The 17,469-nt window shown below is 29.8% G+C and overlaps 1 protein-coding gene across 2 annotated transcripts in view; it reads left to right on the forward strand.

The window, feature by feature from the left end:
* The window catches only part of LOC107444074 (putative sodium-dependent multivitamin transporter), a 33,609-nt gene that overhangs the window by 10,668 nt on the left and 5,472 nt on the right, over positions 1-17,469 (forward strand). For both annotated transcript variants that reach the window (XM_016058148.4, XM_071178812.2), the window contains exons 3-10: positions 2,168-2,233; positions 5,093-5,212; positions 6,082-6,236; positions 7,059-7,199; positions 9,566-9,701; positions 11,051-11,258; positions 12,505-12,659; positions 15,132-15,355. In XM_016058148.4, the coding sequence (XP_015913634.1) occupies positions 2,168-2,233; positions 5,093-5,212; positions 6,082-6,236; positions 7,059-7,199; positions 9,566-9,701; positions 11,051-11,258; positions 12,505-12,659; positions 15,132-15,355 (1,205 nt within the window). The remainder of the gene's footprint in view (positions 1-2,167; positions 2,234-5,092; positions 5,213-6,081; positions 6,237-7,058; positions 7,200-9,565; positions 9,702-11,050; positions 11,259-12,504; positions 12,660-15,131; positions 15,356-17,469) is intronic.

Raw genomic sequence — 17,469 nt, forward strand, 5'->3', positions numbered from 1 at the left:
TTGTATTTTCATCGTACCCATTATAACCATAATCATGAATACATTAACCCTTACACAATTACATTGTGCTCTTTACAATCATAATCATGAATACATTAACCCTTACTTAATTACATCCTTCCGTAAAATATATACATGATCTTCACAAAAAAGGGATTCTTGTTGTATAATCTTTACAAGTCAAGGTGAGTCATTTTCTTTTGACTGAAAGCATTAGTAGTAAACATAGTTTTAGTCTATAAATTAAATTTTTTAATGCGAAATAAGTAATTTAAAAATATAAATCATTTTAATTAAAAAATGCCATATTTGACATTCATTTACTATCTAAAAGTATTAACATTTTTGACATTATTTTCCTTAAAATTGAATAATAATTTAAGAATTTTAACTTATATTATTACTATTATTGTATTTTTAATGTCCACTAATAATGCAAAAAAAAAACTTAAATAATTTTTCATTTCAATTATTAAGATTAATTTATGCTAAATAATTAGTAAAAGTATTCCTCGAAAATTCCGTTTTATTTTTTTTTTCGTTTATTTATTTTAAGATTTTATTTTTTTAAAACAATAATAACCAAATTTTAATTGTTTTTTTGAAATAGTGATTAATTATTGACATATTTTTCAGTTGAAAAAAGACATTTTAAGTCATACCTTGCACAATACATAATTAAATAGAATTAAATAAGTGAATGAAAACAAAAGTTTGTACAAGCAAATGCTAATAAAATTGTACATATGGAAGAAAGTCAGTTAAAATTTACGCGATGAAAAATCTGAGAAAAAAACGTAATCCTTGCTAATAAAATCAAAATCAATACGGTATTTAAATCATTCATTCAGTAATTTTTAACTTCAAGTCTAATATAACCCAAAATGAGAAAATAAATTTTGAATACGTGATTGGTAATATGTCGAATGATTGAATAAACAAACTCTGTTATTCAGCAGCAACAGATATGAAAATATTTCACTGTTATAAATATTTCGTTTGTGTTTAACCAGTTTCCTCCAGATATTGTCAAAGATATGATCGTATATTTCTTTGTGATATATGGATATGACGTTGATCATCCTGATAATTTTTAATATGCTGCTCAATTTTTTAAAGTAAAATGTCATTTTACGAACGCTTAGCAAAGCTTTTAAAAAAAGTGTTTTCACTGACACGAAATACCTTAGATATATCAAGTAAAAGGTATTTTTTTTAATTAAAAAAATTAGCAGTTAAAAAATAACACAGATTAAATTTATGGATATTAAACGGAGCTTAACAAAAAAAGCATACATAAAAATTCTAAGAGTAATTTCAAAAAAGTAAGCAAAATATCTTCTAATAAGTAAGTAAATTAGTAATAAGTAAGAAAGTAACAATAAGTAAGTAGTAATAAGTTCTAATAAGTAAGAAAGTAAACAAAATATCTGACTTGAAAAATATGTTGATCACCTGTTACAATCAGGTGGGATCTTGAATGAAAGATGCATGCTCATTCCGTTGCATTTTTTTCCTGTGCGGAAAATGATTAAACTCTTTTTTTTAATAAAATAATTAATAATAACCGAACTATTCACGTGATTCCAAAATAAACGATATGTTTAAACTTAGTTCCTTATTTCTAGACAATTTATATCAAAATTTATGTTTTATTTGGTGCATTTCTTGGTTAGCATCCTTAAGATGTTAACTCTATACATATCAAATAAGCATGCAATCTTTAAGTGGCATTTTAATATTATAACTATCTAATTTTACATAAATGGGCTACATAGCCTCAAGGGGCTAGTTTAGAATTGTAATTGAATTATTGTTTAACAGTGTAGCGTCACAGCAACAGAGCAGCACAGGCATGCTTTAAAAATGTAAAGGGGTTATTGTGTCACAGTGTTGTTGTTAAGAGACTTGTAAAGTTAAGTTATTCTTTTGATACATATCAATAGAGTAATGCATCTTGTCATGCTAGAAATTTTTATTTAAAAAATTTGAAAATTTAGCAAGATATCTTTTGAACTTAAACAAAATGAAACAAAGGAAACAAGAGTGTTTAATATATATTAAAATATTTACAATATATTGAACCCAATTTATGTTTCAAAAGTATTATGGAATATAATGAAATATCTGTGATTATAACAAAGTACAATTGTTTTCCATTTTTCAGTATTTAGAGAAACGATTTGGCAAAACAACCAGAACAATTGCTTCCTTGTTGTTTACAATTCAAATGGTGAGTTATAATTAATTATGCGTCAAATTATGAATATAATAGTATTAGAGAGAGTATAAATTTGTATTAATAATTCATTATGAATTTAAAAAAGTAAGGAAATAATTCAAAATAAATAAATTTAAGAAAAGAGCATTGTTCGATTTTCATCAATTAATGATACAAAAGACATTTGTTATCTCATAAAATTAACAATTTAGTTACCGAACAAATAAAACATTTGATTGAAGAAGACTTAGACTCCTTTTGATAGTTTCATTTTTTTATTTCTATTCTTGAAAATGAAAGCATTTATATATACAAAATGAGAAGTGATTAGTCTTTTGAAGATTATTTCGTCTAGAAAGAAAAAAAAACACGTTGCCTTAACCTCGAATAAAACTTTTTGGACAGAAAATTGTATGAAGAATATAGAACCATTTGAATTGTTAAGTGTTTTTAAACTATTTTCTTATTATGTTAAGAAATATTCTCAAGTTTGCACCAAGTAGAGAAAAATAAAAGAAATGAATGTTTCTTGTTCTTTTTATGACCTCAATTGATGTTTGAAAAATTTCTAATCAAATAATGCAAGGAACTAGTACGCATATTTTACTCTTTATCATTTAAAAAAAATATTAAATACAAGATTTTATCACATTGAAATTTTGGAGCAGTTTTAATGTGCGACTAAAGGGCACTACTAGAAATAACCAAAAATTACTTTCTGAATTACATAACTATGTTGTCAAAAGAGCCTAAATATTTATAAAATAAACACGCTCTGCAAGTTACTTGAAGTGGATGTTGTAAATCATTAAAGAGATAATGTTTCAAAATAAACAGTTTAATTAACTGCAAAGATTAGAGTTTTCAGATAAAAGAAATATTAACATTTATTCGAGTATGTCAGCAGTTGGGATTTCATGTATTATCATGATTACACTTATTTCTCAATTATTCGTAATGCAGAGAAGATAAGTAAAAAAAATCTATGTAGCACGAAAAACGATTATTAAAGATTTCAGTTTGTTTTATTTGAAATAATTACGACGACTTTTACAATATGGAAGAGTGTAAAAGCTATTTTTGAACCAGTTTTATGCTTTTTATAAGATTTTTCAAATTAAGAATACTTAATTTTAACAAAATTAATATGATTAATGAATTTTAATACTCTTTAATGAATGGATTTTAATACTATTTTAGATAATTAATGAATGTTAATCCTATTTCAGGAAATAATTTTACATTGACATTCAAATTCTTAATTATTTTCATAAATGAAGTTTAAAAAAAATTGTATTTGTTGCTTTTATTCAGAATGAACGACAAGTGTTCTTAAAGCAAATAGTAATATTTCAAAAATATCAAGTCATTAGTTTCAAATGATTTAAGCCTTCTAATTGAAATTATGTAGTGAGAGTAAACAAATTTAAATTTACTACATTTATTTTAAATTGGAGAAAGTGCTGTACCTCCATTTTTATTTTATTTTTCTTCCTATTCGGAATGTAATCACTCAAATACTTTTCTAAATTTTATCAGAAATACACTGTATTATTGTTTATTATATAAATTTTTCTCGCACTAATTATGCCCAAAGCTTCAGATTTTTTAAGTAAATAAAATCCTTCCAAGGTACGACACGGTCGTGCTTTACTTTTGACCACTATCTGTTGTGCATTAGATAATTTGTAGTTAAGACATTGCATGGCCGCCGTTTTGAGTTTCGTCGTTTTTAACTTGTAAGTTGATTTAGTTTGAATATTCATGCAATCAAAACTTACTTTTTAATGACTCTTTCAAGTAGAGTGCGATAGTTTTAATAAATGTAATGAATCTTAATAAATTAAAACACTTCATATTTTTTTAAGTTACGAAAATTAGTTCATGGTACAACACGGTCATGTTTTACCTTTAGCCATAATATATTGTATCTTTGATATTTGGTAGCTAAAGCCTTAGCTGGAAGTCATTTAAAGTTTTTATTTTCTAAACTTGTAAGTTGATTATAATGTTGAATAATTTTGCAAATAAAACTTATTTGCTTATTATAATCTTATTATGACGCTGTCGAGTAGCTTGGATTACTTTCAACAAATCAAATGAATCTTTCAAAACATTGTATAATATTTCATTGGAGTATTTCAAAACTTTATAGCTTTGCATAAAACATTAAGTTATTATACATTGTAAATAGATGCATGATAACATATTTTTATTATTTCAAGCCAGACCAAAGTACAATGCTGACACTAGAAGAGCAAGCAGACACTTTTTTGATTATATTATAAGGTCTAACAAAAAGAATATATTAGTATTTTTCTGTGTAAGGTTACCCCTTGCAACTTTGCTTTGCAAGTCAATTTGGACTATTTGCTGATAACAAATTCAGTTGTTATGTTTGCTTAAAACATAATTCACAAGAACATATATGCAGTTATAAAGATCAACATTTCATTCTTTACAATACTTTTAAGTTTATTTTATACTTACAAACCTATTTTTTACTAAAGTCCTCAATTGCTTAGTACATGGTATACTCACAAACCGGTTCAGGTTAGATGAAATGCATGGTCCGGTAAAATTTAAATTTACTGTAAAATTTGAAATTTGATCCATAATTTACCATAACTTTTTACCGTAATTGACAAAGCAGGTCAACTTGACAGGTTTCCCTGTCTTCAATCTTTTTCAATCTCAACTATAGGATTCTGTTTTCCTATCGAGTGAACAAAATCACGCAACAACTAGGAAACCAAATAAATTGTTTTAGTACTTACCTGGGAAAGCAGAAATTACCATCAATACTTATTCTTCTAAATTAGTATTATTTATTGTTTGAAGAGTTTAATATTAAAAAGATTTTAATTTTAGATATTGTACATGGCCGTTGTATTGTATGCTCCATCCTTAGCACTAAATGCTGTAACTGGGCTTTCAACCTGGACCTCTGTAATATCTCTTGCTGTAGTTTGTACATTTTATTGCTCTTTAGTAAGTTATTTCATATTATTATAACAACAAAATTTATCCAAAAAATTAAAGGAAAAATAAAATAAGTAAAAATAAAAATATTTTGAATTTTTTTCTATTAAAATTGTTCCTAAATACATAAAATTTTAAACCTTTGTAACTTTGAAAATACTCTTATTTTTCCTCGTGTAATAATAATGCTTAGTGAATTTTAAAGGGGAAATATTTGAGAGCTTTTTGATAGGCATGTAATTTAAAAAAAGCATTAAATTTTTAAAATGGACATTTTATTTCTTCAGCGTTTCTTCTGTTAATAAGGAAAGAATTTCATGTGCAAAACAAATTGCAAGAATAATATATAAATAGTAGTTTATAAAATAGTACAAATAAAAAAAAATATTATTTCGCATAAAAATGCTTTCGAATAAATAAGTAAAACTGTCATATTTTCTAATGTTCCTGTTCTAATGAGAAGACACTAAGTAAAACAGGTAAATGTGTAAATGTTTAAAAAAATCTGTATTTTTTTGAACAGTTTTTTTTTCTGTGAAAAATATGTTTTTTTCCTTTAAAATTTACAGTTATCTAGAACAGTATAGAAAGAGGGACCAAGTGATATAGTAATATTTGATGTTTGTTGTATAATATTTGATGTTAATATGTTAATAATGTTTGTTGTATTTTCACGTAATTAAAAAAATATTCATTATTTACCCCAATGATTTTTTTAAAAACTTATCACGAAATATTTTAATATTTTGCAATGAATTATTCAACTAAATTATTGATTTAAAAATTTGTAGGAAATGAGTTCTAAATAATATTTTTTTATTAATAAACTGAAAAAAAAGAATTAGCTTTTATTATAAAAAAATGATCTATGATTTCAGGGTGGTTTGAAAGCCGTTCTGTGGACAGATGTCTTTCAAGCGATACTTATGTACATAACTATCATGGCAGTCGTTGTGAGTGGGGTAATAGCTGTCGGGGGGATAAGTGAAGTGTATAATATTGCAAATGAAGGAGGAAGAATAATTTTCTTTAAGTAAGTATAGAAAATATTTTACTATAAAATAGAAAGCTTACAATAAATAAACTCTCTGGACTACTTTTGAATGAATTGCTGGATTATCATGGAATAAGATCCTATAAGGAGGAAGATCTTTAGCTTGCAATTATTGCAAAACATAAAATTATGAGATGAAGTAAAGCAGAAAACGAGCTTATTCTATATATTAATAGTAATATTAATTGTTGATTAAGTAATAACAAAAATAAGTTAAAATTGTTTTTGCATCACGTTTACTATTAAAAAATTCCGGAACAAGTGCCGGCAATTTTGGTGCATCATCCGTACAAACCATAAAACCATTTTTACCGTGAAATATCATACCGTGATTTTTACAGTAATAATTACAATAAATCATACTCTTTAAGCAAGTATATTAAATCAGATTTTATATAATAAATCAGATAATAATTAACATAATAAATCAGATATTTTGCTCCATTACATGTTACAGTAAAGATGTATTTTACGGTTAAAAAAACCAGCACCCTGAGTACCAGATTTTTAGCGTAATTTGATCCAGAATTTTTTAAATTGGAGGTAATTTATGAATTTATAATTTAAAGGAAAATAGTACTTCACCTAAATTATAATAATTCAAAACCATGAAGCTTTCCGTCTAATTCATTTAAATATTTGGGCAATTCATTTAAATATTAGTGCAATCGCGTAGCTTAACGTGTTTCAAAATTATTATTCACTACAATAATCAAAAATCTAATCATTGCAAGTAATGTAAAAGAAATAACACAAATAAATTTTAAAAACAATTGGAAAAACGTAACATTTATTTTGTAGCACAACAGCGGACCTGACAGAAAGGTATACATTTTGGAATTCTATATTGTCTGGCATTCTCTTCAGTTTACATACTTTTGGGACTAATCAAGCACAGATACAAAGGATGCTCAGTGTTGGAGATCTTAAAAGAGCACAAAAGTATGTTTTCTTCCCTTAGATTTTGTTCTCAACAAAAGACTTTTAATTGTAATCCATATTTAAAGCAAGCTAACTCACTAAAAAAGTGTATCTCATATGACAATGCCAATAAATTGAAAAATCACATAATATATATTAAATATAACACTTAATAATATAAAAAAACTTGAAATTCCTGAAACTTGAAAACTTGAACGCTTGAAATTCTAGAAACAACGAAAAACATTACAATATAGGAATGAAATAATACATTAATTTATAACACTGGAGGTCATTTTTCTGTTGTTTTTTGTCGCTTGAGAATGTTTTTAACTGATCTCAGATACTTTCGTATCATTGATTTCAAATCCGCAAACTGTTACTTTCTCCAAGCTACAAAGTGTTAGTTTTTTATTAAATTATATTTTTTGTTTATTTATTAACGAAATGTACACCATTAAATAGCTTATATATGTTACCGGCAAAGTATGAAATCCGGCATTGTATAGAATGTCTAAAATTAGCCGGCAAGATATGAAATGATTTATATTTCACACATTGCCCAGGCATTCTATAGAATGCCAAATGAGGAACCTGCAAAATATAAAATTCATCTCCGATTCGTCAAAATGTCATTCAAGAATGATAAATTCAAAACGTCATCCGATTTTATATTAATTTATTCGTAGATATAATTACGTTTATTCGATATTTTTATACTACTTACTGACGATAGATTACATTTATTCGATATTTTAATACTTACTGACGATAGATTAGAAGAAACATCAGTGTATGGAGTATCGGGCGAATGTATACCGGGCAATGGCACTTGACCTTAAAAAAAACAGCAGTGTAGGATATACCGGGCAAATGTAAACCGGGCAGTGGCACTAGACCTAGTATATATTTCGGACATTTACCAAAGGTCTAGTTAAGTACTATTTCCCGGTATACATTTGCCCGGTATACTCGACACTGGTGTTTTTTAAGGTCAAGTGCCATTGTCCGGTATACATTTGCCCGATACTCCAAACACTGATGTTTCTTCTAATCTACAGTCAGTAAGTATAAAAATATCGAATAAATGTAATTATATCCATGAATAAATTAATATCAAATCGGATGTAATAAATATTTCGGACATTCACCAAAGCGACTATGTGATTGTCAACATTCGCCGGTGAAAGTCAACAACCACCGATTTCGGCCATTCACAGTAACATGCACATCATTTACATAATAACCTCATCAAGACGTTTATTTCATTCTTTGCCTAAATAGCATTTGACATTCTATAGAATGCCTAGGCATTTTATACAATGCATAGGGAAAGTATGTAATACTTCTCACATTTTCCTACTTGCCTAAAAATATCCGGCAATGCCTAGAAATTCTATACAATGCCGGCGTTTCATACTTTACAGTTACATATAGAACATGGAGTTGGGAAAATATTGCAATAAACTTCTTAAAGAGTTATGGCACATCATCAAGATTAAATTTGCATAGGAGATGTAGGCATACACAAGGCTTCCCCATTATGAACTGTTTCTTCATGTGTTTCTGAACAGAGTATAATAGGGACTGCTCCCCTAAAAGTTTATTGCAACATTTAGCGACTTTCCAATATATAACGTTTTTAAATTTGGACATTCAGACAAAAAAAATAGACTACTAGAAAGGTCATTAAAAAATCTGCAACTTTTGGAGGAAAACTAATTTCAGTTTTAAAATCCCGAATAAGACCCGAACATACCCGAATAACCCGAGTATTATATACCAGAGTATTTTATACCCGAATAAGACAAGAACAAGTTTTCGTATATATGCCACACAATTGTTTCTTAATATAATCTTTATACCGCAATATTTTGTTGCTTTGATTTTTTTCAAGTAAGATTTTGTCCCAAGGACGATTAAACCAAATAGTTTTTTTTAACCTAATATTTCATTTTATAGATTACATATTTCAAGAACTTCAGCAGTCATCTAGGGACTTAATTTTAAATTTTAAGAACAACGCTATTCAAATAATATTAAAATGAAGTATTTTGATTTTAACAATATTAAAAATATTTCCTGTGATAATATTTTCTCCATTGTTTTTCTTTTATGATCCTCGTAATAGAGTAAAGAAAAGTTGCATTAATGATTTTATAGTATTGTTCGAATTAGTTCTATATACATTCACAAATAGATTAAATTAGTCCTTTAATATTTTTCTTTTTGACATTGAAAATCAAATGCTATATAATTAAATAGCTCTAAAATGAACTAATTTTAAAATAATGTATGCGATTATTTCTTTTTTATATTTTATCCCTCTTTTCCCGAAACGTTATGAAATTTATTAGGAATAAAATCAATTATAATTTTATTTCTAGGGCACTGTTTTACAGTCTTCCTCTCATTCTACTTTTCAATGTTTTTACATTTTTGGATGGTGTTGTTATCTATTCCATTTACCATGACTGTGATCCAATGTTAAATGAAAATACCAAATTGGAATCGCCAGATCAGGTAAGCCTATCTAAATGTTGTTATATTGACAAAGAATGATGCTAAGAAATTCAGAAAAATCATTTATAATAAAAAATTGTAAAAAATGATGCAAAAATGTGTCAAAATAGCTCCGAAACGAATAATGGCCAAACCTGAAAATTCCATGTATTTCTAATTGTAACAGCATGTACTCATTTTTTAGTAAGATGCTTGTGGAGGGAGAAATGCTAGATGGTGACAAGCTAATTCGAAACAAGACCCTCTAACTTTGAAGTAGGGTGTTTTAACCACCATAGCTGTGCACCCTAGCCAAGGGAGAGTTGGGAAACTTTATAGTGGCCACCGAAATGGCATGTCATAAGATGCATTCCATTCGCATAAAAGTTTTTTATATAGCGAAATAAGCAAAAAGTGAAATATTAAAACTATCTTCTGACTAAGCAATTGGAACCATATTTTTCAAACTACCACCCATGGTACCATTGGAATTGGAAATTTGTTGTTGTTGTAGTTCATTTACGTCGCGTTAGAGCTGCACAATGAGCTATTGGCGACGGTCTGGGAAACATCCCTGAGGATGATCCGAAGACATGCCATCACAATTTTGATCCTCTGCAGAGGGGATGGCACCTCTTCTTCGGAAGCCCGACGACCTGCACGCATAGTCGAGCACTTTACTGTAGAACAGTTTAACGAGAATCAACACCGCGCCCCCTCTGTCCCTACGCAGACTAATCCAAGTGGTCACCCATCCGCACATTGACCGTAGTCAGTGATGCTTGACTTCAGTGATCTGCTGGGAATCGTGTCCTAACGATCAGTCCACTGCGGGACGGAATTAGAAATTAGTTTGTCATGATGTTTCATTTCGATGACCACTATATAAAGCTTCGTAATTCTCCCTGGGATAGGGTATGCAACTATGGTGGTCAGAGTAGCGCATTCCTTACTCTGCTCTAACAACGCTGTACGAACGACGGTTTCTTCGGACGACTTTGGTTCGTATCTTGCTGGCAGCCAACGAACATTTCTCTTACACCTTTTTCTCTCCACATGCATTTTGCTCAAAAATAAGTATATGCTGTTTCCATTTTGAATGCCGGAGGTCTTTAAATTCGACTAATATTTGCTTCAGAGCTATTCTGAAACATTTATGCTCAATTTTTAGAAACCGTGTTTTACAATGTATCTTTAGATGGCAATCTTTTTCTTTTAAACTTTATGCTTTTAGCAGCTACTGAGATCATTTCTTGGTAAGACAAATCATTGATATAAAATTTTATGTGATTTTTGTTTGATTATTGATTTTTTTCATAGACACAATTATTTGTTTTCTGTTCTAAAATGCATGATACATTGCTTTGCAGCTGATGCCATATGCAATAATCAAAATGTTCTCACACATACCTGGTCTTTCTGGTCTCTGCATTGCTGGAGTATTTAGTGCTTCTCTCAGTACAATCTCATCTGCAGTTAATTCTCTGACAGCGGTCACAATGGAGGATTTCATTCGCCCATACTGCTTTTGCAAACGCTTAACTGAATCTTGGGCTGCGTTTCTGGCTAAAGTCATTGGTGAGAAATAGCATTATTTTAGAAATTTTTAGTTATTAACTATATTTTTACTCAATATCTTAATTAATCATCTTATATTAGATATAACAATATTTTTATAAGAGAAACTAGCTCAAAAACCACCTTTCACTTGGCGATTTTTTATTTATTTTATCCCATAATGAGGACCCGTGTTAAGGATTTCAAATTATTAGCTAGTAAATTAACCTAATACCAAAAGTATTCTCCAATTTTTGAAAGATTTCGCCAAATGCAAATCTTAAAAATTTTTAAAAATATTTTTCTTTCACGTGAAATAAACCACTCTCCAATACTTAGGGAAACACACACACTTTTTTCGCCAAATTTACGATTTTTTCGCATTTGGCGAGGTGACGAATGCTTAGTGTTGACCCTGCATAATATTAGATTTTCATCGTTTCACCATATTTGGATCCTTAATATTCTGCATGCATTACAATCGTTGTATCGTTTTCTTCATTTAAATTCCTAAGATTCTGCTCGCAATTTAATCACATTATAGGTTTTCTATTTACCTTTGTTTGATTCTTTAAAATTCTGCATGTATGTTAAGTGCATTATCGTTCTTATTTTACTCTTCAATATTCTGCATGTATTTTAATAGTTTCATTATTTTATTTTTAACGCAATTTTCATTCTCTTTATTTTTAAATATCATGCATGTATTTTAATGCTTTTCAGTCGTTCTCTTTTTTTTATTCATTAATATTCTGCATGCATTTTAATCATTCGGTCGTGCTTTTTACCCAATACCCTAATAATTTCATCTTTTCATTGATCTTTTTATTCTCTTTCTACATAATATTCATGCATTTTAATCATCCGATCATTTTTTCAATCATATTCTTTCCTTTTATCGGTTTTATTCTTACCTTTATATGGCTCTCTATTATTCTGCATGTATAATTATTGTATTATCTTTTCCATTTTGTACTCCAACATTCTGTGCGAATTTCAATAGTCTCATTGTTCTCTTTATTCTATTTCTTAATGTCCTGCATGCATTTTAATGCTTTTGGACTTTTCCTTATTCCATTCCTTAATATTCCGCATTCATTTTTGTTTTGTCGTCATTTTACCCGGTTATCTAATAATTTGTTTTACTGTTTTTTTAATCTTTTCTGAAATAATGTACCTTTATTTTAATCCTATTCTCTAATATTCTACGTGCATATTGGTCATTAACTATAAGCATATATGGTGATTTTCAATTTTTCCTCAACAGCTGTTGGCTATGGAGGACTGTGTCTTTTACTGACTTTTATAGTTGCAAACTTCAGAGGAGTGTTAGAAGCGTCCAATATTATGTTCGGGATGGTTGGTGGACCCGTCTTAGGTATTTACATGCTGGGTATGTTCAGCAAGACAGCCAATGAAAAAGTAAGTTCGTTTGAAACAAACCTATTATACCTTTTTTTCTTTATTGCTTTCATAAAAAACAATTCAATATTTATACACAAAGATAAATGTTGCTTAAGTTTCTATTATTGCTCTTTTTAACCCATGCAAAGGGTACAACACCTGTGCAAATATTTCTGTTCTGTTTGAATCTTCTGGTGGAGAACATTGTTTTATAGGTTTGTTTTATAGGTTTGTTTTGTCGGTAACCCCATTTTTCAAAGATATCTTTGCATTTGAAACTTGATGAAACTAAAACTATGTAATCTTTTTGGAAGAATACAGTGAACTGAAAATTTTTATTTCCTTCAGTTAGTCTCTAATTTAAAAAAGGACGATTAAGGGGACCCAACGCCGGAGAGAGGGTCAAGTGTCTCTATTTTTTTTCATTGGCAAACTCAGCTGATGTAATGGATAATTGCTGGCGATAGAATTGCTCTTTCTTAGCTGACTTGCAACTTAACTATTTTCTCCAAAGCTGTCATACTTAGTGATTCTCAGCCCACATTGCAATCTCTGATGTCAACTTCAAGTCCCTAGTGGTTCCTGAATGTCTGAGACTGTTGCAAAGCTTAGTGGATCCCTAGAAAATGTTGAATCCATGGCAATAAGATTGTTGATTCACTGGCCTTCACTCTACAAACATTTCTTTCCAGCGTATCTTTTGAACCAGAAAAAAAAAGATTAATAAAAGTACCGTATCTGAGGAGTTTGAAAAGAACCTTTCTGTTGGAACAATTTAAAAGTCTTATAAAGACAAATTATCTGCCGTCTTAAAATGACCAAGACAAAAAAATTGCGGCCAGGTTTATGTTTGTCACTGACTATGATTGTTTCTCGATATACTTACACCGTTTCGTATAGTTACAAATCCTATCTGCAGTCTCAATAAGCTGGGATAGGCTATGGATGGCGCCCATCTTATCCTATGTCGAGATTTAGATAAAAGTACCCTCATGGGCCTCTACTGGGAAGCCAGGGGCCTTTTTGATTCATAGATTATCGCTAATACTGCATTTCTTGTTCTCTATGATTGTTCTTCTCCATGTTTCTTCCATATATGGTTCTCAATATTTGTTGATATAGTTGTCTTTTATTCTTGCCATTATAAATAACAGTTAAAATAAATAAATGAATTTTTTAAACAGTCTCTCAATTATGAGGCACATAGAGTATGACCTGGCCGCATAATCGATAAAGGCGTCACTTAATGCACTGGTAGAGAGGAAGTCGTTATAGTCCGCCGTGTACCAACACCTAGTGGATAGCCTTCCTAGAAGGGTTAAAGCTGCGATTTGGGCGCGTAGCGGCTCTACGCCCTACTGACTTGATACTAGCACCTCATGTATCCGAAATGAGGGGTGTCCGGTCATTAATGGTCAGATAGTGTATTAAACAACCGACCTGTGTAAAAGTATTCTCATTGGTTGTGTTGATGTAGTTTGAAGAGAAGATCAGGCGTTGTCCACGTCTTCTGACCGGGTTCAAAATTACGTGGCATTCCTACTATTGCCTCTAAAGGACAGAGCAATAAAAAAGGGGGTAGGTGTTCGGCCAAATGGTCTGGTGTGTGTAACGTGTAGCACTCAGCACATACCTTATTTCAAGTTAAATATCATGGGTATATATTTAATATTCAGTTATCTCGCTTTCAATTAACGAAAATATAATGTATATGTGTTGATGTAGTTTGAAGACAAGATCAGAAGTTGTCCACGTCTTCTGACCGTGTTCAAAATTACGTGGCATTCCTACCATTGCCGCTAATGGACAGAGCAATAAAAAAGGAGGTTGGTGTTCGGCCATATGGTCTGGTGATGTGTAACGTGTAGCACTCAGCTCATACCTTATTTCTAGTTAAATATCATGGGTATATATTTAATATTCAGTTATCTCGCTTTCAATTAACGAAAATATAATGTATATGTCTTGATGTAGTTTGAAAACAAGATCAGAAGTTGTCCACGTCTTCTGACCGTGTACAAAATTACGTGGCATTCCTACCATTGCCGCTTATGGACAGAGCAATAAAAAAGGAGGTAGGTGTTCGGCCATATGGTCTGGTGATGTGTAACGTGTAGCACTCAGCTCATACCTTATTTCTAGTTAAATATCATGGGTATATATTTAATATTCAGTTATCTCGCTTTCAATTAACGAAAATATAATGTATATGTGTTGATGTAGTTTGAAGACAAGATCAGAAGTTGTCCACGTCTTCTGACCGTGTTCAAAATTACGTGGCATTCCTACCATTGCCGCTAAAAGACAGAGCAATAAAAAAGGGGGTAGGTGTTCATATGGTCTGGTGATGTGTAACGTGTAGCACTCAGCTCATACCTTATTTCTAGTTAAATATCATGGGTATAAATTTAATATTCAGCTATCTAGCTTTCAATTAACGAAAATATAATTGTTTTTATTTATATATTTAACAATTTCAATTATTTTTAGGGAACTCTATTAGGAATGCTTGTTGGATTTACTGTGAATGCGTGGCTTGGATTTGGATCATACGCCAATCAAGCAAAAGTACCAAAGCTGGTTCAAAGCACAGAAGGGTGTCCATACATGAATACAACTTTGATTCCAAATATATCTTATACCCAGAACAGTTTATTGAATTTAAATATCAGCAATAATGTAGAAGCTCTTAGTCTATTGGAAGAAGAAGAAAGGTATTACATTTGTAGATTTTATAAATATTATTCTTCATGACAATGGCTGAAACTCAAAATCTTTATAATAAAATTGCTGAATATCAATGATAATTCAGCGGTTACACTTAGATATTATTATTGGTTAGGTTTACAGCCATCCTAGGTTTCTAGGCTGATGATATTTAAGCTTACGCTTTCGAAGGTAGGAAAATTTATATCGTATTTATTATTCGTATTTATTTAAAGAAATGACAATGACATAAATTAAATTTGAATGCACATGTTAATAGAATAAAATGTATATGAAATGAATAGTTATAAAATAAATGTTAAATATGACATTTTAATTTAATGTTGTTGAAAATTGTTTAAATATTAATAGGGAGTGTAAAAGTTTAACCTATGTCTAAGGCCCTGTAGAATGTGCTAAAAATCAACAGAAAATGGGAAAAACGCGAAAGTTTCCCAAATAATCACTGCATGACTGCGTAATTTTTAGCAAAATGTCGTCATTAACCAGATGAACCATTTTTACGGTTTTTTCCATGCAAATTTACCCTTTCTCTAACTTCACGAAATTGGACACGAACTTATTTTTTGTCAATTGCGATTGAACTTGATTGAAACAAGATTAAAGTTCGATTTCTTTACAGAGAAAAATTGCCTACCTAAATCTTGATGAAGTCAGTGCATTTAAAAATACTCCAGTAACGTGAGATTTACAAAAAAAACACGAGTAACATATTTCGCATTCATAGAATATGTAACAGAATGCTCTAGCCTGGACTCAATCATACTCAGAGGTAGTCTCAAAGAAAGTTTCAGAACTACCAAGAACAAGAAGGAAAAGTACTAAATATGCTGCTAAATTCAACGGACTCTTAAAGAGCTGCATCTTATAACAGCCAAATGTTTATGAATCAAAACAAAATGTTTAGGAATTTTTAGCTTCTGGATAAATCTCTTTCACATTGATAAACCTAAATAGTCACTCTAACGTTCAATAAAAATCTTAAGCAACTTAGTTAATCTATCTATACATAATAATTGACAAAACTGTAATAAAACAAGAAAAAATTAAACAAGTATCTCTTTTTCCAAATTGAGTTTTTTTCTCTGTTTTTATTTGTTTTCTTAGACCATATTAAACCTATTCGCATAATGTGAAAAATTTCCGTGTATCTCAACGCCAAAAAGGGAGACAACTACTTTTACCAAACTGGTGTTCCATTATGCAAAACCTAAAGATATCTACTGGTGCAGTTAAACCCCTAGAATACTTCTTTCTGATACCCACACGGATATTGACTTACGTCATTCGGGTATCAAAAAGGCAAATTTGTTGACCACTCTGTCATGGACACCACATTAAGTGAGCCAATATTGCTCCCTCAGTCAGAAGGTCAGCTAGTACAGAGAAGAGAAGTAAGGGACATATATGACTTATCCGGGAACTCGGGACCTTTCTGCCTTATGGTCAGCTCCCTAACCACTATAAAAGCCGATTAGCCGCTATAGAATGTTCTCTTACACTACTCCAAAGAAGCCGCACCAAACAAAATTTGACTTTAGATCAAATTTTCTTTTCTTTTAGAATGAAAAATATGCTTTCTTAGTGTACCTAAATGTGCTTGAATTTATTTTGAAAAATTGCACGTATTAAAAATATTCAAAACAACAAGAAATGCAATGTTGTAATATTAAAAACTTTGTTATTTTAATATTTACTGTTGAAACGCAGATATTTTTAAGTAAAAACTACCATATTTATTTTGTCTACTGTAAAATAATACTTCAAAACGAATAAAGGTAAATATAATGAATAAATATGATGTAAAAGGTAAATATAATGAATAAAGGTAAATATACTGTGAAACAACTTTAAAACTAAAACTCTTTTTAATTTTAATGAATCACTATTCTAAAGAAATGTTATCAGAAATTCATTATTTTTTCTCCATTTTGCATTAATTACCAAAAGACACGAGGGAATTAAATGACATGTTGCATACGTAATTGCGAAAGGATTTTTTAGCAAAAACATTATTTCGGGGAAATAGTTTTTCAAAAAACTTTTGATTGATTCTTCCTTTTTTGGAAACAATAGGTTAGTATTGATCATTACCTTAGAA

Source organism: Parasteatoda tepidariorum, chromosome 6 (assembly GCF_982258835.1).
Source record: "Parasteatoda tepidariorum strain Cologne lab strain chromosome 6, Ptep-v5.0, whole genome shotgun sequence".
NCBI lineage: Eukaryota > Metazoa > Arthropoda > Arachnida > Araneae > Theridiidae > Parasteatoda > Parasteatoda tepidariorum.